This window comes from Nothobranchius furzeri, chromosome 1 (assembly GCF_043380555.1).
Source record: "Nothobranchius furzeri strain GRZ-AD chromosome 1, NfurGRZ-RIMD1, whole genome shotgun sequence".
In the NCBI taxonomy this organism is placed as follows: domain Eukaryota; kingdom Metazoa; phylum Chordata; class Actinopteri; order Cyprinodontiformes; family Nothobranchiidae; genus Nothobranchius; species Nothobranchius furzeri.
The window spans coordinates 87,154,951-87,178,873 of NC_091741.1; the positions used below are offsets into that span (position 1 = coordinate 87,154,951).

Genomic DNA, 23,923 nt, shown 5'->3' on the forward strand with positions numbered 1-23,923 from the left:
TGTTATCCATAAGCAAGTCAAGTTGCCTGTTTGTGTATCAGAAAAACAAACTGGCTGCGACAAGTAAACTCCCAGAGCTTACTTCCTCCACCCTGATAGAGAACTGGTCTACTGGAGTGGAAAAAGCAAGCAGTAAACCAAGCATAGCTGCTCTGGTTTACACATACATGCACAGTTCAAGTTTGTGCACACACTTCACAAAATACAAAAGAAAAACAAAAGATCTCTAACCACTCAATGAGAACAAAGACCAAATGAAATTCTTAGCTTTCTGGAAATGCACCACAGCAGGAGCAACAGTTTCCTTCACGGGAGAAAACATTTGACTTGAACATATACAGAGCAGACATGCAAATGTGTGGAAATAAAATGTCCGGTTTTACCGTAATTAACATTTCTGTGAGGAAAAAATAAAGTGTTGTCACCAGATAAAAGTGCCGTGGTGACTACTGCCTGAGAGGCTAAACGAAGCATGTGTGTGAAGATTAATTAAGGTTGCATTAGAGAGAGATGACACCTCCTTACCTTTACTCTGTGACGAGAAGTAGAGGGAGAGCTGGGCAAATAGGTCAGGATTTTCAAACTTCTCTTCTTTGACTTTGATCCAGAAGCAATTCTCCGCCATTTCCTGAGGCACTATCTGCAATGACACAAGGATTCCATTATCGGCACAATCACAAGCCGTCATTCCATCAACCCGCCACTCAAACTTCTTGCTGGAAGATAGGGTCTGTGAGTGGTTTCCTGTGTAGGGGTTACACACATGACCTTGTGTGGCACACTAAGCATCTGAGTGGCAAAGGGAAAATGTAAAGTTTGGCATCTTTAGAACACGGCCAGTCCTAAATGAAGAGCTTTTAAAAAACCCAGCAAGGGTGAACAGAGATATCATAGCTTATGCTTGTTGCGTCTGTTTGTACACTCCTCCATCAGAGATGTGGGTGAAAGAGGAAAGTCTCTGAGAGGCATCCAAACATATGCAGAGAGACAAAAGCAGACCACTGGGAGGGCTTTCTGGCTTCTCTTCTTTCACTCCCACTGTGCTGCTCAGCAGTAAAGTAACAGCAGGAGCGTAAAAAGACATTCAAATATAAATCAAGCTAATATGATGCATTTTTTACAAGCTATTAATGTGTGACTGCAGCTCCACTATTCATTCTGAGTGGAACTTGAAGGGATTCTGGGGTACTTTTGTTGTGGCATTTTATTTAGGATCTGGACAACAAGTTCTCTTATTCCACTAGAGCTATTCACCTCCAAACCAGAGTTAAAAGATGTAAGCATTTATGCAATGCAGACAGAGTTCTAGCTGGTAGTCAACAATCATCCTCAAGGCCGCGCCGTAATGGTGATAAAGTGTAACAGCATTGGAAAGCCTCCAGCTACTTTAAAGGAGGTTTATGATTCTTTATGGGCTTATTTTCTGTGAAGTTTAGATAAAAAGTGAATCTGTGCCCCCATTTTCTCTGATTCAGTCCTTGAGTGCAGCCTGTCATGTCTGCGTCTTAAAGAAAAAAAAGCGAAACTGGAAAAGACGGGACCAAAATCAATGAAGATCAAATCTGAGGTTTCCTTCACCCGCACCCCAACCACAATAAGTGCTTCTGCTAAAATGAATACCAACAAAACCACTGGACTACCACTCAATGTGACAATGTTTAGTTTTTACCATTAATCTCTGGAAATATCGATCGAAATGTTGTTGAAATTCAATTAAAGATGACCAGTTGTTGAACAATATTGGCAGCTTTGTTACACATACCCATAAAAACTGAGTCTAAAATACCAAAGACGTGAATATGTAAATGACCCATTGGGCGCTGGAGAGTGAAACTGTGCCGCCGCCATATTGGATGGGTCCTTTAAACCCAAACCCAACTGGACTCACTGCAGAATAAGCAACTGGCGCTCTATTGAAAACATATCACGTAGGATTACTATGACTTTTCTAGCCTACCTGTTGGAATTTTATATTTCAATGTATTTTAATTTACCTAGTTTAATTATATTTATATTTAAATTATTACACAATACCTTATGTCTTATAAACATAATAAAATGTGTTCTTTAGATGGGTAAGCAGAATACCCCTGCCACACCTGGTGTGGGGTGTGGTGCCTTGGTCTGCCTGAGTGTTTGTGGCTCCCGGTTCAGGGGGTTTAAGATCTTTGGCGCCTGCCTGGTCAATCCCGGTGGCTGCCTGGTGGGGTCTGGGTCCCTGGGCTCTGCTGGGTCCTCTGCGGGGGTGGTCACCCCTGGGTCCCGGGTCGCTGGGTCCCGGGCTCGGCCGGCTAGGGGGTGGGAGGCGGCGGGCGGGCCTGTGGGCTTGCCGCTGATATCTCCCGGGACTCTGCCGGCTGCTGGTTGTGGCCTCCCGGGGCGATCCTCTGCGCCTCTCGAGGGGGGCGGGGGGCCTTTCTGGTTGCAGTCCCCTTGGGGTTCCTGTATTCTGGGGCAGCGCCTGGATCTCTGGGACTTGGAGCTCCCCCCGTCTCCTACGCATCTTTGGGGGCAGATCTGTAGTCCCTCACACTCTCTATTGGACGCTCCTATAGAGAAACCTTACATAAACAAGCGCGTGTACACACACAGGTGCTCACATGGTGCTCTTAAAAGTATGGGCTTGGGCACATTCAACACTTGTCTTAAGGCTGTCATTGCCACTAAATGCACTGTGATTTATTATCGTGTGATTGTTCAGTTAAACAATGTTGATTTTATATTTCATCATCACGTTGACGCAGTGATAGCTTGCTCCTGATGTATTGTTGTGTGTCCCATTTTTTTCTGCGCTTCTCTTTCTGCAGGTCTAGAAGCAGACTCTTGTTCATTATTGTTTATTTTTGTGGGACCCCCCCCCCCCCCCCTCTCTCTCTCTCTTCCCACCATTTGTCTTTTCCTTTCTCTTTCACCTCTGTCTCCGTGTCCGGTCGGAATTGCAAAGCATTCAAAAACAATAACAATAAAGTTTTAAGTATCAGGCGTGACATTTAAAGCAGACGCTTTGATGCTCCACCTGAGAATAAATCTGTAAGGCTTGTTACCAGGATTCAGACATCAATTCTGCTTGCTTCACAGCCAGACAGGACACGGTAAAAAAAAATAAAAAAATAAATAAAAAATAGATGGGTAAGCACCTTCTTCCTTAGAAATAAATGCACTGGGGGCGAATTGAGACCCATAAAAGATGGTGACCGGCCACTGCGGCAGCTCAAACAGGCAGCACCAGTCCACAGGGCATTTACAATGTCTGTGACAAATACATGGAAGCAGGTCTAAGCTTGTTTCTCAATGCAAAGGAACCTCGCCTTGATGTCTTGGCCCCGCTTGGTTGCCTAGGAGATACGTCATCAGGAACCACCAAGACGTGTTCCAGTGTTCATGTTCTACCAAGGTGTGTGTGTTCTCCGTTTGTTAGCCATTTAGCTAAGCTGAGCAAGAATACACAGGTGTCTTGTAGCCTAGCCTTGACGGCGGATCAGAAGACGACAGCTACTTCGGGGACTAATTTCAAGTTTATATGTAAGTCAACTAATTTAAAATGTTTTTGCTAGATTCAAAGAAGTTATCTATGGTTGGTTAGTTGCTTAGTAGTTGCAGCTCCGGTGGCTGGCAGATAGTAACTCGCTTACATATTTAATTTAACTAACATATACACAATTTTAAAAGTAAAATACTCGTTATATATTCATAGTGAAACTTATATGTATAAAATGTAACGTTATCTCCCGTGTCACATGACGTTACGTGACCGCCGCAGAAGCCGCGGTCACGTGATGTAAGTCTGTTCCATTTACCCGTTTTCTTTAACCAAGGAAGAACAGTGTCCTCTTAAGCAAGGCGCCTGGCCTTGCAAGACATCGGCTCGCAATGCCAGGCGCCTTGGCATTGAGAAACACCCAAAGTCTCAGGGCGACGCCATATTGGACACAATGTGTCTTTCTACGGGAGCCCATGAGGACAAAACACATTTATTGATTTGTAACAAGTAGCGATGAGTACCGACTTCGGTACTTTTTAAGGTACCGACCGAATTCCATAGTACCGAATGAGCACCGATTCACGTCATTTGAGACGGTGCCTTGTTTCGGTACCAGTCCTTCATAACGAGAATTTGCCTAGACAGCTGCGCATGCGCAAGAGCGTTATGTCGTCGGTCGCTGCGAGCCAGTTGTAAACAGAGCAGCATGGTAGAAAGAACGCACGCTAAAGCTTGGGTCCACTTCACTAAATGTGATGGGTAACTGGGTGATGATGAAACCAGCAACAACAATCTAAGTGAGACATCCTCATCCTAAACTGCTCCGGTAGGTAAATAAAATGTTTAAGATAACGTTAGCTTGATATGTTAGCTTCCGTTTCGCTGATGGTGCGTTCGCTTTCTCCTCGGAACTCCGAATTTCCGACTAGAAGAACATGAACGCGTTCTAAAGTTTGTCTTCATTTTACTAAATGCGACGGGTGATTGGGTGAAGATGAAACCAGTGACAACGATCTAAGTGTGAGGAATCATCGTTTTAATCTGCTCCGACAGTTAGATAAACTGTTTAGGATAACGTTAGCTTGATATGTTAGCTTCCATTGCCACCATTGTTATCAGCTAATGGTGCGTTCGCTTTCTCCTCGGCAATTCTAACTTCCCAGTAGGAAAAATCAAATGAAAAAAGATGGCAAAAGGAATGAAGATACACAGTAAATTTAGTTCACAGTAAAGATGTTTGCTTCAGTTCAATCATCAGCTTATAAAACTACAAGGACGATGTTAAAATACAAACAGTTGTATGTTATTTATCGTGATAGTTATCATTATATATTGAGAAAAATATATATTTAATTATAAAAGAGAATTAAAATATTAAACACTCAAAAGTATCGAAAACCGTACCGTTAAGTACCGGTATTGATTCCTAGGTACCGGGAATTAGTACTGAATCTTTTCAAATGTCAAAGGTACCCATCCCTAGTAACAAGTGGTTACAAACCTTTCGTCATTCATAAACATTTTTTTACACATTTACTTCTTCACTTGTTGCCAGTGATGAGAGGAAGTCTGATGTATTTGTTATTTTGCTGGCGGTTGAACGATCTGACAAAGTACTTGTTCAAAAATTGTGCTCCCAGGGATTTCTGACCCTAATGGCCATCTGCTGGTAAGGTCTTACTCCCCGCCTGCTTGCAATAATTTAGGTATGTACTGCCCCCTATGACCAGGGAAAATACACATTGTTAGTTTAACATATGGCATTTATTAGGTTCTCCTGCCCATGAGCATCTTCTTTGGGTATTCTGACTTGATTCCACAATGAAAAACCGTGAATGTTAGGTTGACTGAGGTTTAAAAATTGACTCTAGAATTAAGTGTGTGCTTATGGCGGTTAGCTGGAGTACATTTGTGTACATCTACAACTTTCCTAAAAGCTTCCCCAACTGAATCCCAAAATATTAACACACCTTTTCTGTTAAATAATGCCCATTGTTGAAGTATTTTATGTATTTATTTTTTGACATGACTCTGTTTTTTTCTCTAAACCACAGGATATTTGTTTTATAATTGTCTTAAATATTTTGTTATTGAACTCTTGGTCCATTAAGTTACTTTGGGAGTTTCTTGCAGAGCTTGAGTGGAATAACGATTGCCTCTTGGTCTTTGAGGGAAGGCATTTATTTCAACTTGAGCTAATGAGCTAATGTGGGGTTTAAATATGAGCCTGCCTTGTGGTGCTTTGTGCACCAGAAGTTATTTTCCTCCTCCGACTGCAACCATGTTTGCCCTTTGTTCAGTCATTCTGATTCCCTAATAAAAATTTGTGATCAGCAATTTGATATTATGCTAAAATGTAATTATATAAACAGCAATGGGTTGGGATTTATGGCTGAAATGGAAGCCAGATCACAGTTCCATGTGCCTGACTCTCATTTTCTCATGTGAAAAGCGCTGTATTTAATTTTAATTACTAATTTTCTGTGGGATTTAGTGATATACAAACAAGAATGTACATGTAGGAAATAATTAGTCTTTAAAAAGTAATTTACCTCTTAAGCAAAGCTGACATTTCCCTGCAAATACTTGTGTCAGACTTGTCCCATGGGTGTCTTGTAATATTGCTACTGGCTAATAATGCACTGCCACCACATCTCTTGTTTAAACACAAACGTAATTAGCTAAAGTATGCTAAAATGTTCCACACACATAAACCTTAACTGTCTCAATGTGCACCTGGAGAGCTGGGTGCACATGACACTGTAAACTAAGAACTTACAACACATGAATCACTTACTGTCATGTTTGTCTACTGCTTTCAGACATGTATTAAGTAAAAGATGGAGAGAAAATAGTTAGAAAAAAATAACAATTCTCCTGTTTTCATGGTCATTTAAATGAGAGTCAAATCTGGCACTTCTGTGCTTCAGTCTGTCTCACATTGAGAAAACAGATGAGTCATGTTCCACTTCATCGACACAAAAGAAGCAGATTGTTTTCTTCAGGTGGTTATGAATTTCATTTGCATCAGCAAACTAAATTCCCTGTGGAGGCCAGGTTAATCCAGCTGCACTTTTACCTGTTAATGTGCACTCACAGGCAATGGACATTTGTTCTCAATCAAATGCTCTTAAATCATGATAAAAGGGAAAAAAGAACTCTTGCAAAACACATGTTATTGTGTCTATAATTATCATGACATAAAAATTCAACATTGTGCTAAAAAATGCATGATATCTCAAAATGTTACCAAATGGCAATCATGTGCTCAGAATAGCTAGGATTTATAAAAGCCTGTAATACAAATTAGACTCCAACAGCCAGCCTTTCCCCAAAGTCAACATGCACCTCACTGTTACTAACATCCTTTGATTCCTCAAAGCAGCTACCTTTGGTTTTGATCACAGCTCTGCAAACTCTGACCATCTTGGCAATAAATGTTTAAAAGAAGCTGACTGCAATCTCTACATGCAGTTTGAAGACATTCTCTGAACAGGTGTGCGTTAGTCAGCTCCATCGTTCAAACTCCTCAGTCAAGCTCATCTCAAGAAAGTTCTGTAGGCCCATGTCCAGTGGTTGAGACTGAATAACTCAACAAAGCATGCATTTGTCTGCTTGTTTTATTAGAAAAAGCCTGCAGTTGTGCTTGAGATCACTTTCTTGACAAAGTTGGGACCTTTCAAAGTAGTTAAGCTGCACAAAAATGTGCTCGAGCTGTTTGGAAATTCCCTCTGAACTATTTTATTCTTGTTGAGTTGAAACTGTTATAGACGGTCCTTTTCTTTTACGTTCTGCTTTCTTTTGAGTTTTCCAACCTGGTAGTTTTGTTCCAAAGTAGGTAGTATCCACATTTGATTTTGCACTACAGCAAAACATCAGAGGAGTTTGTTGAGGCTGTTGAACAAATACAAATAAACTTCTAAAACACCTGAGAACCACTCTAGAGTAGCTGTTTTAATAAAACAGATAATTTTATTGATAACTTATTGTAAAACTGCTTATTTAATGACTATTTTATGCTACAGTATATCAATATATGTCACCCATGTAAAATAAAGCCTAAACAATTTCAAGCACATAAAGAGTAAAGGTATACTGGTGGAGGATACAAGATTCAAGTCTACTAAAAAGCACCAAATAACGTGAAAATCAAATTGCTAACATGGTGCCAAAAATATTACCTGATATTTAATTTGCAGTCAGTAATTAAAAGCTAAAGCACCAGGTCGCAAAAGTATTAGTGAAAAACCATTACAACAGCAGTAAAAAATCCTCAGGCAGTGGATAAATTATCTGTGGTGAAATATAACCCAGATGGAGGAGAACATGCCATTGAAATTGTATTCAAATGTGATGGAACATTGCACATCCCATTCTTAGTTCAATTAAGCTACGATTGTGCTAACCCAATGACATTTGAGCAGCAAAAATTGTTTACTGGTGGATCCTTTCAAATGGGTGCTGAGAGCAGAAAAGTGTGGCTTAACGCTGAGTGGCTGTTTGACTGGATTATGGGAGCATCTGAATAAATCTTCTGGTTTGAACTTTCAACTTGGTGTGGAGCCCTGACAGAACCAGAGTCTGAAGAACTAAATACATGAATTGTATGTAAAATAACTATATAATAACATGAAACCCTATTATCTCTGCGTTAGGAGCTCTCAGCTGTGAACATGATGATGCACAGTCCAAAGGTTACCTTCGTCCAGTTGACCCTCTTCATCACAGTCTCAGGCTTGTAGACCTTCTTAGGCTGCAGTCCATAAGGCAGCTTTACAACCGGCAGTGAAGGAGGAGGTGGGGGACCTCCAGGGCCTCCAAAAGAAGGCGGAGGAGGTGGAGGCCCACAACCTGGAGGGGGTGGTGGTGGTGGAGGTCCTCCACCTGGGGGTGGAGGAGGTGGCGGTGGAATCCCAGCATGGGCAGGGACAGGAGGTGGAGGTGGAGGGGGTGGTGGGCCGCCACCAGGAGGGGGAGGTGGAGGAGGCGGAGGTACTGGACCCCCTGGTAGAGGTGGTGGGGGTGGTGCTCCAGTTGCAGCGGGACCTGCAGCAACCTGTAAATACAGAGTAGAAAAGTCAAAGGCAGATAATCTGATGAGCTAGGTTTTCTTTGATCCAAGCCCGAATCACCTAGCCTAGTGAACTAGACCAAATTCTTGCTTTGCAAAGTTTGCAAATAATACATTTATTTAGACTGGCTTGCCAGGCTATGAATCACCAGAATGGAACTTCAAGTGCTGCAGACAAAATACTATTGACACGTTTATGCAATGTAGTCGTTTTAAAATCTACACTAAGCCTAAAATGAGACAAACACTGTAAACCATTGTGGTTTCAAACTGATAAGTTTAACTACATGTTTAAACGTTTCTACAACATCTGCCAAAAGATTGTTTCAAGCTAAATTTAAAGGGGATCTTGGCAGTTTAGGCTTGCTTTTAGCACCTCCTAGTATCCATTTGTAGAACCAAAACCTAACTCCTCGCTGTCTCACATCTCCTCAGCCTTCCTGAGTGACTGGCCACAGGGGGCGATGGGGGCTGGGTGGCCTTTCATTAACCCTGTAAAAGGTAATTTTAGCACATACTGGCTTATGAAAATTATTTTAAAATGTGAAAAAGTTGCTAAATATCCCTTTAACAATGATGACTTATCATAAAGCCATTGAATTAAAGCTACAATGCCTACGTGGTTCACCCCCTCCGTAATATTGACCAAGAAAACGGCAACTGGTGTTTAGCACCATCTCGTTTACTGTGGGAATGTGGGTTCCTGTATCAGGCGGACACAGACTGGGGATGACAGCTGAAGGGAGGGCTGTGAGTTCTGTGGCCGTGTTTAAAAGCTAGCTTGTTTCGACATTTCAGCTTTAATGTTAAAGTGTTATGTTATGGCAGATGAAATCATTTGAGCTCTAAAAAATGACTCATCTACTTCAGCTATTAAATAATCTACAATAATCATCTGCAGATATCTGGTCACATGTTTACATCTTTGAGTTTAGAAATAAGCAAAAGTGAGTCTATTAGATTAATCTCTTTTAAAATACAGATCAAAAAGTTTTCTAAAGCAAAATAAAACTAAAACCTGAAGGCAAGTGCATTCATTTACAGGGAATGAGAATGTTGCTTTCACATCAAGGCATCATTATGAGTGCTCACAATCGTGAGGTTTTAAACCATAAACAGAGACTTAATTTTCACCTGAGACATGTCAGCACTATCAAGCATCTCTACATGAACCGAAAGATGGTGAGAATCAATAATGACGCCAATGGAAAAGTGTTGGGGGGGTATGCAAATTTCACAATTACAGGGCGGCTTCTTAAATAGGGTTTAGATTAGATGTCGGCTCCTACCGAAAAGGATTTCCACTTCTCATTTCCAAAACTAAATCACCTCTATGTGTATTTCCCCCAGTCACTTGATTGTGTGCGTAAATTGTAATTGGCTTCATATTCAAAGACATTACATAGTGTTTCATTACATAATGGCATTGACAGATTTCTTATTAGGGCAAAAATTAAAAAGGTGTTCTGTGAGGAGCTCCTCACCCAGATTGCTCACAGACCTTCACTGAAAATCTGCATCCGGTGATTACACGCCTGTCAATCTTTTAGCACTAATATGAGAGAATAAATGCATATTAGCTGATGAATAAGAGCGGGGCCGTTTTTTATTTATTTATTTTTTTAACGGAAGAGTGTCATTCTCTTTATCCACATCTCCCTGATCTATTACATCACAAGAGCAGTTTTCAATGGAAATCACTTTAGCTTTAACACCATCAATCAGAAGAGATTTAGTTTTAAATGTAAGATGATTTTTTTTGTTTCTTTTACATAAAATAAATAAATAAGATTGACAGCAGGCATTACAATTCAGCAACCCATATGGGATTTGCATGTGCTTTTCAAAATACACAGTGTGAAGGAAGGTCTGTAAATAAAGATATTGATTATGTCTTTATAGGACCATGGGCAACCATTTAGATAGAGATGCTGTTTAATTTAAAACCTAAAGAGAAAATCATTTTTTATAGGAAATAATCCAAAAAATGAAAATGTTCTAGATCTGATTTAATCCAGTTAAAATGAGTGTTTCACAAACGTTTGTATGACTCAGAAGTTTCTAGTCTTACTTACACTTGGTTTAATAGAATTTCTATCTTTAGCTCCATGTGAAGTAGGAAATTAGCCTCAAACCAAAATCCAACCCATCCAACTGGGATATAAACTTTTCTGGAGTCAGCGAGGAGGTCAGCTGGGCAGGTAATTACATCTGAATGTGATGGGATCAAATGTTTGCCCCGATCTCATCTCTGATCAAAAATTTAATCATGAGGGTTTATTTTTTTTAATAGCATCTAAACAGGCATGTAATTTCTGTGTGGTTACAAACAATGGCAGCTTTTTCCAGAGCTTCCACCTGCTGTCTTTGATTTGATCAAACATTCAAAACATGCAGAATATAAACATAGATCTGTACTAAATATATTTACTCTGTAGATAAAATACCTTTGGTAATATTGTAAATATACACTCACCAGCCACCTTTTTAGGTACACTGCAATTGCTCAACAACATAAATAGTTCATTTGCCGATCACGAGGCAGCAGCTCAGTGTAAAGCCATCCAAACGGAAGATTCAAGGGACTTAGCACGGTTGTTTGTACCAGACAGGGGGCTCTAAGTTTACTAAAACTGATGATTTACTGGGATTTCCACCCACAACCATGTTTAACGTTTACAGAGAATGGCCTGAATAGGGAAAATAATCAGTGTGCAGCAGTTGTGAACTTTGTGGAGGTCAGAGGAGAATAGGGTAGTGCAAATGGTGTCACTCCCGTCAGCTAAGAACATGAAACTGAGGCTACAATTAACACAGGCTAAACGAGATTAGATTACAAGAGATTGGAGATTAAATAAAACACCAGTTCCAATGACAATGAGTCTAATTCTGAGTTGAGAATGATTTTTGTCTCTCCTCTCTAAGTCCTGTAAGGCCCCGTTGTCCTGCAGGTAACTCAGCACAGCTGATTCCACTCTACATGTCAGAAACAGAGCAAAAGTCCTAGGGAAGACTTCTAATGCTGCCAGTGGGCCACCTAACAGTCTGTGGATCCAATCGGTGATAGAGATGTGTTTGCTTCTCTCTGTAATCTGCAGGTTTTGGTGTTTGTGCAAGCTCTTGTTGGAAATTTCATCTTTTGAGCTTGTTTTCTTTTTTGATTAACTAAACTTAATTTGTTTTTTCTCTAGTTTAGGAAGATGCTTCATTTTAAATTGTAATAAAACTAGTTTCATTTTGCACCAAGCCTATCTTGAACATCATGCATTGTCACTTCCCTGGATCTCCACACACAGTAGAGTCATGCAGAAGGGACAATATGGACAGCAGTAGCTCAGGAGGTACAGTGGGTTGTCCAGTAATCAGAAAATCGCAGGGTCGATATCGGCTCTGACCAGAGCTAATGTTGTGTCCTTGGGCAAGACACATAACCTGGCTGGTGGTGGTCGGAGGGGCCAGTAGTGCCAGTGTTTGGCAGGCCTCGCCTCTGTCAGTGCACTCTAGGGCAGCTGTGACTATGTCGTAGCTCATCCTCACCAGCGTGTGGGTGGGTGGGTGACTGATTGTGTTGTGAAGCACCTTGGGGAGTTGTAGAACCCTAAGAAAGTACTATATAAATACAGGCCATTTACTAATTACATAGAATTAAGGTGGTTCTGAAGGGAAAACTGGGTCCAACCCAATACCAGTTACTTGTACCTGATAAAGTGGCTGGTGAGAGTATATTAGTGCTTTAACATGCAATGTTCATTGGGGAGAAAATCATTCATGCAAAATATTTTTTATTTTTTTCATGTGTTTAAATCAAACAAATTTAAACTTTTTGTTTTCATCCTATACACTTTAATTTGTATTTGAATGTGATTAAAGACAGGATTTATGCTGAGGGCCACGCATGCAAAAACGACACCCACCTTGGCTTCAGATTCCCTGATGAGTCTCTGAGCCTCTTTGAGCTTGTCTTTTTCTATAGCTAACTGTGCAGACACAACACAGACACCAAGAAATGTACACTATGTCACGACATTGAGGACAACAAAGAAGCACAAATGGGGGGTTGGATTAGACAGACGTTTAGGAGGAACACTAGTAAATGTCAACAGGTACAGAACTCACACCAAACACAATAACGACAGCAAAGATGCAAGGAAAGAAAAAAGGAGGTCCCTTACGGAGATAATGTCAATAGTAGTACAGAGCTATACTCCCATTATGTCAGAATGAGCTGTTTCATGTGCAGGAGGCAGAGTGTGATGTACTTTTACACCTAAAACAAGATGTAATCTATCTTCAAAAGAACATCGCTGTAGAACAATGACTGCATAAAAGGCAGGCTGCACAGCATCACTGACAGTTGGTGCACCTTAAAAACCCTGTCTTCTATTTCCATTTTTTCTTTTCTCTGGCATCGCAAAAACACTTTTCAACTTCGCACCCTCAGATGTGTGATGGGCATTGATTTCACTGTGCAGTCTTTGTTTTAGAAATGTACCCATTGTACTTTGATATTTTACTCTGCGCCATCTTGCCAAAAGTAAGAAAATAGAAGTGTATCTGAAGCAACTAAAATGCAATATTTTTCAGGGAGCCAACCCCACAAAAAAGTCCTTCTATAGACCGTAAGGGCCTACATTTTTAATATGCAAAGAGGAAAAAGGGAGGGAAACCTTTAATTTTGTCATTTAAAAACCATTAGTGACACTTTACAATAGGAGTCCCTTTATTAATGTTACTTAGTGCATTATTTGTCATGTTCTGTGTCCTTGTGGTCCCCAGCTCCCTCCTGGTTTCCCTCATGTTCCCCCCTTATCGTTTCTGTGCCCCTTTGGTCCCCAGCACCCTCCAGGTTAGTCACTTCATACTTAGTTATCCCATCCCTGGTAGTATTAATTATTCCCATATATTCCCTTTCTTTGGTTCTTGTCTCTTTAGTTTCCCTAGTTGAAGAAGAAGAAGAAGAAGAAAATATCATTTCTATAGCGCCTCAAGATAAAAATCATGAGGTGCTTCACAAAAACAACAAACAAAAAAATAAAAAATGTAAAAATATAAAAAATCATTTAGAAAATGTTTAAAAATATATTTAAAATGAGCAATTGCGATTTAAAAGAAAAAATGTTAAGAAAGAGAGAGTTAATAGAAAAGGGAGATCAGTGGATCTTGAGGAAGGTGGAATAGGTGGGGAGAGCAGAATAAAGAGAGAGTGGTGAAGAAGGTCATAGAAAAGGCAGCTTGAACAAGTGAGTCTTCAGCTGCTTTTTGAAGGAGACCACTGAGTCCACTGATCTCAGGCTCAGGGGGAGAGAGTTCCAGAGTCTGGAGGCCACAGCAGCAAATGATCTGTCACCTTTGGTCTTTAGCCTGGTGCGCTGCACAACCAGTAGGCTTTGATCACTGGACCTCAGGGACCTGCTGGGGGTGTAGGGACTAAGAAGATCACCAATGTAAGATGGTGCTTGTCCATGTAAGGCCCTATAGACCAGAACCAGGATCTTGAAATGAACCCTGAAGTTGACTGGCAGCCAGTGAAGCTGGAGGAGAAGCGGGGTGATGTGGGTGTATTTGGAGGACTTGGTCAGAAGCCGAGCACAGGCATTCTGAACCACCTGTAGACGGTTTAGGGAGGTTCTGCTCAGACACGTGAAAAGAGAGTTACAGTAGTCTAAGCGTGAGGAGATGAAGGTGTGGAGAACTGTCTCAAGTTCAGAGCGTGACAGAATGGGACTCAGCTTAGCAATGTCCCTGAGATGGAAGAAGGAAGAGCGAACAAGAGAACTGACATGAGAATCCAGGGTGAGAGCTGGGTCAAAGGTCACGCTAAGATTCCTGACGGAAGGTTTGGTGTGAGAAGCAAGCGGACCAAGAGAGTCTCTGACTTTGGGAGCCAGCTTGTCTGGGGCACAGATGAGGATCTCAGTCTTATCTTCATTCAGCTGAAGAAAGCTCCCAGCCATCCAGGTTTTGATAGAGTCTAAGCAGGTGTGTAACGGCTGCAGCTTAGACATCTCATGGGGCTTGAAGGAGATGTACAGTTGGATGTCATCTGCATAAAGATGGTAGGAGATTCCTTTGAAGGAGCCTTGTTGGAGATTCACTCATCATCCTAATAAAAGGAGTTTTTCATTTATTCAACCGCTCCTGCCGGAGTTGTTCTGGGTTCTGCATTTTGGGTCCGAACCTCCTTCTCTCAACGTGACATTATTAAGCAATAATAAACTATAAAATAAAGTACTAAACTGTCTTTTTATTAATGTTAACATTAAGTAATGCATTAATAAACAGACACTCCCCTTTGACCCAACCTTAAGGACACTTAATATTTAACGTCAATAAAGACCACCATCTGATGCAACAAGGTCAAGTTAAGATGTGTGTCCTTTGTTCCTAAAGGGGAGCCTTTGTTTATTAATGCTTAATAATGCACCTTAATAAAGGGACCCTTATTGTAAAGTATTAACAAATCCTTTTATGTTTTTAATTGAATTGGGTTATAAAGTGCTATATTTAATTTTTTACTTTGAGAAAAAAAGTTGGAAGCCTTCAGATCACTGAACAAGCCATTGAAGAAGTGTTTGTTTCTCTGTGCTCTCTTGACCATCAGCTGATGCAACAAGGTCAAGTTAAGATGTGCGATGGAATGAAATGACAACTTTAACTGTGACTTTACCCTACTTCACAACAACAAAGCCCATAAATGGTTGCTTCATTCTGAGTTCTGGTGTCGTCAGTTAAGTCAAATAGTCTAATCATTTGGGTTAAACAGCAGTCTGGCGTAAAAGACAGAGAAAGGTCTACTACACCTCCAGCTCCTCTGGGGGCCGTGCTGGGTCAGCTACAAGCTGGCCAGGTTGTTAAAACCTATTAATGGGATGGTGCAGAGTGCTCCAGCGAACCACTGCGGTGCTACATTATTCATCACAACCAGGGCCGATTCAGTGAACAGCTTCCCCCCTCCTGCCTTGAATGGTTGCAAGCAAAGGTTTACGGAATAGTGGATGAGTTCTGTTGCCTTGTGATTTCAGTGTCCTTTGTTGATGTTTACAAGCAGAACCTCCTCTCATTTCAAATGGGAGATAATCAAAAAGACACATCAAACACACTGCTTGTTGAAATGTCAAAGTTCTAGAGAAATACTCTCATTAAACACGTCGGTTCACCAACAAGGTGAGGTGGAGCAGCTCAGACACGCATGTGTTTTAATATCTGACAGGAACTGAGTCTATGAGATGAAAGGTTAGGGTTAGATGTAACATCATTCATATTCAGCAAAACAATTGGCAGCTTTGATGGACAAACCAGATTCATGTCCTCACACTAATTTGAAGGTTCTGTGCTTTAACGGTTAATGACTTCTCTAACTCGCTGTGTCAAACATGGAGCGGATTTGGAAAATACAGCTGGAGGAGAGGAGGCTTTCTGAAGCATCACAACCAAAGCTGTCTGAGAGAATACCACTTCTTCTACGGTTTGGGCAGTAAAGATGTGTTTTAAAGTAACAGTAAGTAGTTTGCTGCTCCTCCACCCTACTGGTTGAAAGTGGAATAACAACTGTTGTGAAAAACTCTGTTGTAGCTGGCACTAACAACAAGCTAACACTAACACGAGCCAACTAATACTAAAATAAACCACGAGGTAAAACGATCCACACTGTTGGACAACAAAAGTTACAAGTCTATTGGCAACAAAGCCAGGTCACCATCAGTCTGTGATTTTTGCAGCCTCCTTTAACTCCTTCAAATTAGTGTAGGCCGCACCGATGTTCACTTTGGTTTTTGGTCTTTGCTTTGCCTCCAAAATCATTACTCTCTTACTTCTACTTCCAGGCTCCACCATGATGCCAACTGAAAAACCAACTTCTTCTTTTTCTTCTGCTTGCTCTTTTTATTGACGATGGGCACCCCTAGGACACCTACCTGCTCCACAAAACTATCAAGTGTGGTTTTTGGTCAGCAGAGGGCTGCAGAGTGGTGTTGAATATGAAACTGGTGAAGTTTCTAACTCAACAATGACTGAGACCAATGTTAAAGCTCTAGTTAAAGTTTTACAAACTATCTATTGTTACTTTAGACCAAATAAAATGCTGTTTTAACCAATCAAAAGCATGTTTAGTTCATGTACTAATCTACAAGATAAGGTGTGTTTTATAAGTATAAATGTGACACATTGAGATGCAAAACAGAAACATGTTTAAAATTGAAAATAATGAGTGATTCTTGCCTGACTTTAGACAAAAAAGAGGACAAATCATGAAACTTGACTAAATGCAGTGAGTGCTCAGACAGACTGACTCATGGAAACTTCTATAATACTTCCTTGGAGCTGTGAAGCCTGTTCTTGAACCCCACATGGAGGTGCAGTTATTCAGATGGTAAGTGCAAACACAAGGAACACTGAATGAATTTTGAGATAAAAAGCCATCTCTGATATACTGTAGATGTAGCAATACCACCTTTCAATGCAAGTTTATATTAAATTCCAAAAGCAGAAAGGCAAACTGCCCTTTTATCCCAAGGTAGCACTAAAGTGTTTAAAATTGGGTTAAGGGGGAAATAGCCGTCATTTTCTGCGCTCAAAATGGAAGGTTTTGCCTAGGAAGAAATGATGTGGAAGCCAGGAAAAGAAACGCAATCCATCTCAGTGATGATAGAATTTCATAGGAAAAGCTTCAATGGAGCAATTCTCTCTTACCAAGTGCTACAACTTAGGAAGGTGATTGACCCTTTATTAAATCAAATGCTCTTGCATAGATGATAACTCCCACTTACAGCACCCTCACATCTGTAAGTGGTGTGAAAAGGTATCCTTCTGACCAAATCAAACCATTTCTCAAGGTGCCATTACTTCAAAGCTATTTTTTAAATTTTCTGTTATTGGAAAGGAGGGAAAAGGGCATTTCAAGTTGATTAAACATGTTTTTATATATTACATTTTTAACTAACTTCTTGTTTCTGCTTTTGTTCCCTAGACAAAACAGCATAATGCTTTCTGGAATATATTTAAGAGAATAGTGGGACTATTTATCGTGGGTTTACCCGAGACTCCAGGCTCTGAATCTTCTCCTCCAGTTCCTTGATTCTTTCCTCTTTCTTTTGAGACTCTGCTTGAGCCTCCTGCCGAGCACCAAACTCCTCATCAAACTGCAACAAAAGAGTCAACCATGTCTGTGTGCAGATGACAAAAAACATGTACACAGATGTAAACAGATGCACGCAGGTAGGTGAGCGGCAGCTTGTCTCCAGAAAGCGTCCAGAGGGCACATCAGCAGAAGCCAAAACATGCCGTCTTACACACTCTGGATGGCTTCTAACCATGGCCCTAAAGCCCTGTTGTCCTTTGTCTTTGTTTGGGGCTGAGTTTTCATGCATGTTGATGGATCTAACCTTTGCAGAAACCAAGCCATGTCGCAACAATGACTTCATCGGCCCAGCAGGGAGCACAGTGGAGCGGTGCGACTTGACTTAAGAGGAAAACATTCCCAGGACCCCTGTTGTTGTAAGACTAAGGTCAAAGTTTTGTATCTCTGCTCAATAAATCCTGATCTTAAAAAGATTATGTTAAAGGTAGGATTTCAATTTTGTATACTTTCATGCAGTCAAAAAATATATAAATAAACAAGGTCTCAAATATCTAGGAAGAAGGAAAACAGAGAGACCACCTTTAAATGTAGAACAGCATCAAAAGGTTGTGCACATAACTTAGCGTAGCTTGGCCCTGTGCACAAATAAGTATACATCAGAACATTGCCATTGATTCTTGTAATGCTGATACGGATCATGTAGCGTCACAGCCAGGTATTGATCAGGGCATGCAGAATCAATAGCTTGTCTGGGAGCTCTGGGGAAGAAAAAACTTTGCTGATGGGAGCTGGCTAACCAAAGAGGAGCTGTTGGAGTGATTAATGTCTTACCTTTTTGGAAAATTCTGCAGCCTTCTGCTCACTCTCTTCAACTTTGGCTTTGTCCACACACTGATCTGAAAGACAAGGCTGGCATGATCACTAGATGCTGCTTCAAAGGTTTTTAGGTTGGACTGGATCATTATTTTTAAAAGTCCTAAATCTTGTTTTCAAAACATATCTGAGAACGTTTGATTTCATTTCTACAGCGGACCACTTGTTAGGTCTTCAGAAAGTCTTGTTTGTGTGTCAGGGGTGTCTTTTATTACAAATGCCCAGCATGTTTCAAAAGAAACGGCACTTCAGCGCCTCCCATGGGTCTCATTTTAAACCCAGCTTTTCAAGTTCATCACATTGACTATTTAATGTATCAATCTGCACCCTGGACAGTTCCTCTAGCTGTTAGCCTGCATGTCCAACAGAGACGTAGGACTAATTACTTATTGACAATAAAATAACAAACATAATTCAATATGCAGCACAATTAATTATCATAATTTATTTATTAAAACCACAAGGAGATTTGAGATTTCATTAAGTCTTAACTGTTTAGGATGCCCAGAATCTTGTTATTGACACATTCATCATCTAATCAGAGAAATCTCTAAAAATAAATGAAGCATGTAATTGTAGTAGGGCTGGGCGATATGGCCTAAAATCAATATCACGATATATTGAGGATTTCACCTCGATAACAATAAATGGACGATAACTACAGGTACGCACAGAAACAAAAGTTATCCACTAGATGGGGGTGTCACATGTATCATGCTGAGTCACATTTTTATATGACTCAAGGTGGTATAGCTTCTTAAAGGGACATGAACGTTGCCAACCTACAAACATCTTTTCATTTTGTTATTATCAAGTGTGTCGACATGGGAATTTTTTTCGATGAGTCAGACATTTCGATAAAGATATATTTTCGATGTATTGCCCAGCCCTAAAATGTAGTAGCCTGGTCTGCCAGACTCCTTCTCTGTTTAATTCTGCACAGAGAAAGGGTCTGGGAACTCTCCTATTCAAATAGCCCCACCCCCTGAGAATTCTAACCGAGCCAATCAGCGCTGAGTAGCGTACGTCACACACCATAACACCGAGTTAGTCATAAACACAGCGACTGAAGAGGAGTTCGCTGCGGCTCTTTCCTCTGTTCTGAATGACTTGAATGTCTTACAACCACAACAAGTAGAAGCTCTAAAAGCCTTTCTCCTAAAAAAAAAAAAAAAGATGTTTGTGCCGTTGCCAGACTCTTTCTTTTACTACAGCTAAAAAACTACAGCGTTGCGCAGTACAGTCGGCATTTCCGTCTTTTTTCTGATTGGTTATTTTTAAGCTGCCTAGTCCCGCCCCTCATGTGTTTCTCTGCCTGTGAGTTACCAGACTCTTTCTCTGTGCAGAATTAAACAGAGGACGAGTCTGGCAGGCCAGGCTAAAATTGTAACATCTGCTGATTAAAGGCACAAGTCTGAAATCAGAAAGAGCAAAAGATAAATTTGAAAACCAAAAACGTTTTGATTTACTATTTCATTATTCTTAGCTCATGCTTCTTAACTGATCTGTGTGCTAAATGTTGATTCAAAACAGTAGAAATTGCTATATTTGCACGCATCTTATTGAATTGTTTTTGGGTTTGTTAGTTTTTTACACTTTAAATTTCTATCGATTCATATGTGATAGATGTGTGATAGACAGACACAGACCAGACAACACTGGAAGTTTTTTAACTTTCATGTGGTACTATTTTACCATTTTTTAAAACAAAGTTTGACACTTTGATCAAAAATCGGTGCAGAGCACTTTCAGGTGTTTGATTCATCTATATTTTCTTTTATCCTTTTATGGGTTTTTGGTGGGAAGACCCACTCACAAAAGCTATCTAAAAGGTATTTGATTTCTTACAGTCTTTCAGTTATAGGTATCAACCACAGAATTAGCAAAGCTGCTAAATGAGATAAGATTTTCTTTTAAAGACCAAGGGGAAATATTTATAGCATTCGGTTCAGAATTAATTGTTTGGCCAGTGTGCTAAGGGAACGTGCTTTTTGCTGTTTGTGGTTACAGTTTTAAATTTCCGGTAGGGATCCTGTTTATCCATGCTCAATGTTTATCCGATGTCATCCTGAAGTGGCATTTATTAGATGATCTCACAACAGAAGTTAAAATGACTGTGAAAAGTAAAGAATAAAAAAAGACAAAAAAAGTTGTGTTGTTTGTGAACCTTTGTGACTCCTTTCTGTATTATTTTCCTTTTTTTGTTAAATATTAGTAAAGAAAGAGAAAATTATGATAGAATCAGTTGTCGGTGGATATTAGGGATACTCGATATTGGCATTTTAACCGATAACCAATATCCGATACTGTCTAATTCTTAATTTCCTATATCGATATAAACCAATACCATTATATTTGGGGTCCCCCGTGTTTAATTGACTCCGACAGCAGCTGAATGGCATTCTCCCTGAGGTAATCCTGACTAACCCTCTGTGAGGCATTTGGGCCAAAGATAATTAATAAGTTCATGATGGAAAATGTTTGATTAATAAGTTAATAAATAGCACAAGTGAATTAATGATAAAAAGGTTAACAGGTTTTAGGTTTAGAAAACGGATCAAAGTGAGACATCACTATTACAATCTTTGTTATAATGTTGGTGCAAAATGACAGAGTGAGTGCTCTCAACTCAAACATATCGGACGCAGTGTCTGTTTCGTCCGCTGGATCTCCGCTCCGTGTGATTAGATGTTACATTTTGGCAAAATAAGAGAGTAAATAGTTCATGAACAAGCTGAATTTTCTTTACACATTCGTACCTTGGAGAACATTTGTCTTGGTAAGTATTGGTTTATTTAGGGAATGTTTGCGCGGTTACGGTGATAAAACATTTATAAAGATCTTCATTTAAGAAAAGAAAACTTTGGCTGAAGATTCTTGTGTTAGTTTTAGTTTGTTGTTTGTTGCTACATGCAGTTGGGGACAGAAGATCCTCTAAACACAGGGCAAATTCCTAATTTTTCAAAAGTTGTGCCAAATAAAACCAAAATATCTCAAAAATTAAACCTCAGCCGTTTTTTTCCCGATGTTACATTTTAAGGCCAATATTGAGTAGATGGGTAATATCGGATATCTCTAGTGGGTATGTTTTTAAATAAAACATAATGGGATATTATTAGGGGTGCACCATTCTATCGACCCCGATGTCGGATTTTTTTCGAGATGGGTGAACAGCCAAAAACTGCAAGGCAAACAACGATTCTTCATCTATAAAGCAAATGTTGAAAACTACAATAATGAACTGACTCAGTCTTTTTTTTTTAGTTGTTCACCTATATTTAAAAAGATGAAGAGTAAGAATCTAAAGATAATTTCCACATAAAACAGTTGTTTCTATAATTGCTGATATGTTTAATTTTTCACAAATACTAACTACCTTGTGTTCCATAATAAGTAGCAGTTTGACGTTACCAATAAGTTGGCTGAAGTCCACATCCAGTCTTTTACTGTAGCCAAAGTCGGGGTCCATCCCACTGCGATGCAGAACCACCTGGGCCACACATTCCTCTATCACCTTGTAGTACTGAGGCCTGTGGGGTCAGGAAACAAAGCAGAACAATTAGAAGAGAAAGATCTGACTGACACAATACCTACAAGGCTAATTAACTACAAATGCTTCTCTTATCCAAGCTAGAGGTCACAAAATGCCATGTCAGAAAGGGTGCTGCTGGAGAAAATAGGTACCCCATTAAATTTGATCACTTGCTTCACCCCGATCATGAAATTAGCAGATTAACAGTTACACAGAGCCCAAGCATGTGATTGTCTGTCCAATTCAAGGTGACTGACGGTAGTCAAGGCTACGCTTGCCCTCTTGCATAATTAGCAATCTTCTGTGCCAATTAGAGCAACCATAAAACTGAAACGTAAATCTAATCAGTGTAATGTGTGTAATTGAAAGCACAATGACCAGGAAAACATGTCAGCCAGTTAGGAGTGTGACTGAGTGCTGGCCGTTGTCACACAAGGTGTGTGAATCAGCCTGAGTCCACCACCACCTCGCAGGTTGGTATGTGACCTTTTCTGAGTAACATTATCAAGTTTAATTGCAAGTGACATTTAGCAAATACAATGGCATCTTAAGCTGAGCTCCAAGCTGAGAAGTAATTATTTTCCAACGAAGAAACAGGACAGTTTGATGTTTAAATTTAAATCAGAATCCACTATGTTGTTGCATTTAGGCTCAATTTCTTTACAATATTAATTTAATACTAGATGTTTAAAAACTAGATGCCAACCGGCCTCAGCCTATCTGCACCAAACTCCTTAATATGTAAAGAAAAAAAAGAAGAAAAAAATATCCAGTGTATGCGCTGTCATCAACAGGGAATGGTAAATGGTAAATGGCCTGTATTTGATATAGCGCCTTCTAGAGTCCTGGAACCCCCCTAGGCGCTTTACAACACAATCAGTCATTCACCCATTCACACACACATTCACACGCTGGTGGGGATGAGCTACAATGTAGCCACAGCTGCCCTGGGGCGCACTGACAGAGGCGAGGCTGCCGAGCACTGGCGCCACCGGTCCCTCCGACCACCACCAGCAGGCAATGTGGGTTAAGTGTCTTGCCCAAGGACACAACAACAGCGACAGACTGAGCGGGTCTCGAACCTGCGACCTTCCGATTGCGAGGCGAGCACTTAACTCCTGTGCCACCGTCGCCCCATTCTGATGGGGGACGGTGGCACAGTTCCTTGGGAACTGATGATGTCCTATCAAAATTACATACAAAATGACATTTGTGGACGCTTTGTTGTGACTTTGGTGTAAACTGCTTTTAAGGCAACACTAAAGAGTTTTCAACAATTTAAATTCTCCTTTAAAGTGTGTTTCAGTGAATTTGTGGGTAGAAACTTTGCCAACTTTACATTGTACATAAGTCTGCAGCTCTCTGCCGACCAGAAACCGCACTTAACAGTTATGCGGGATGAGGTTGGTGTACTAGAGGGAGCTCCACTTTACAGCTGTTAGCTGTTTACTGTGCTGATAGCAAATGTAAATGTTAGCAGTTAGCATTTTCACTTTGTCGACCATCAATAAAAAGCACCAAAAGAAGAAATTAGCTTTTTTGTTAGCATCATCACAAGGTCTGGAAGTAAAAGTAAGAGAGGAATGTCTTTGGAGGCGGAGCAAAGAGCTAAAACCAGAGTGAACATCAGCGTGGCCTACACACGTTTAGGGGAGTTAGAGTAGGCTACAAAATCATGGACTGATGGTGACCTGGCTTTGTTGCTACTGGACTTGCAAGTAATAACTTTTGCTGTTCAACAGTGTGGATCTTTTAACTTTGTGGTTTATTTAGGATTAGTTGGCTCATGTTAGTGTTAGCTCGTTGTTAGCTCTAGCTACAGCAGGGTTGTTTTTTGACAATTGCTGTTCCACTTTCAAACAGTAGAGAGTCGCTTTAAGTGTGTATAAC

General features: G+C 40.3%; 1 protein-coding gene across 5 annotated transcripts in view; it reads right to left on the bottom strand.

Moving 5' to 3' along the window:
• The window catches only part of diaph2 (diaphanous-related formin 2), a 562,944-nt gene that overhangs the window by 343,705 nt on the left and 195,316 nt on the right, over positions 1-23,923 (bottom strand). For 4 of the 5 annotated variants that reach the window (XM_054740030.2, XM_054740029.2, XM_054740032.2 and 1 more), the window contains 6 exons: positions 21,913-22,031; positions 18,460-18,524; positions 17,585-17,689; positions 12,467-12,529; positions 8,181-8,537; positions 526-640 (listed from right to left, as the gene is read on the bottom strand). In XM_054740030.2, coding sequence (XP_054596005.2) covers positions 526-640; positions 8,181-8,537; positions 12,467-12,529; positions 17,585-17,689; positions 18,460-18,524; positions 21,913-22,031 — 824 coding nt within the window. The remainder of the gene's footprint in view (positions 1-525; positions 641-8,180; positions 8,538-12,466; positions 12,530-17,584; positions 17,690-18,459; positions 18,525-21,912; positions 22,032-23,923) is intronic. The other variant, XM_054740031.2, reaches the window with a different exon arrangement.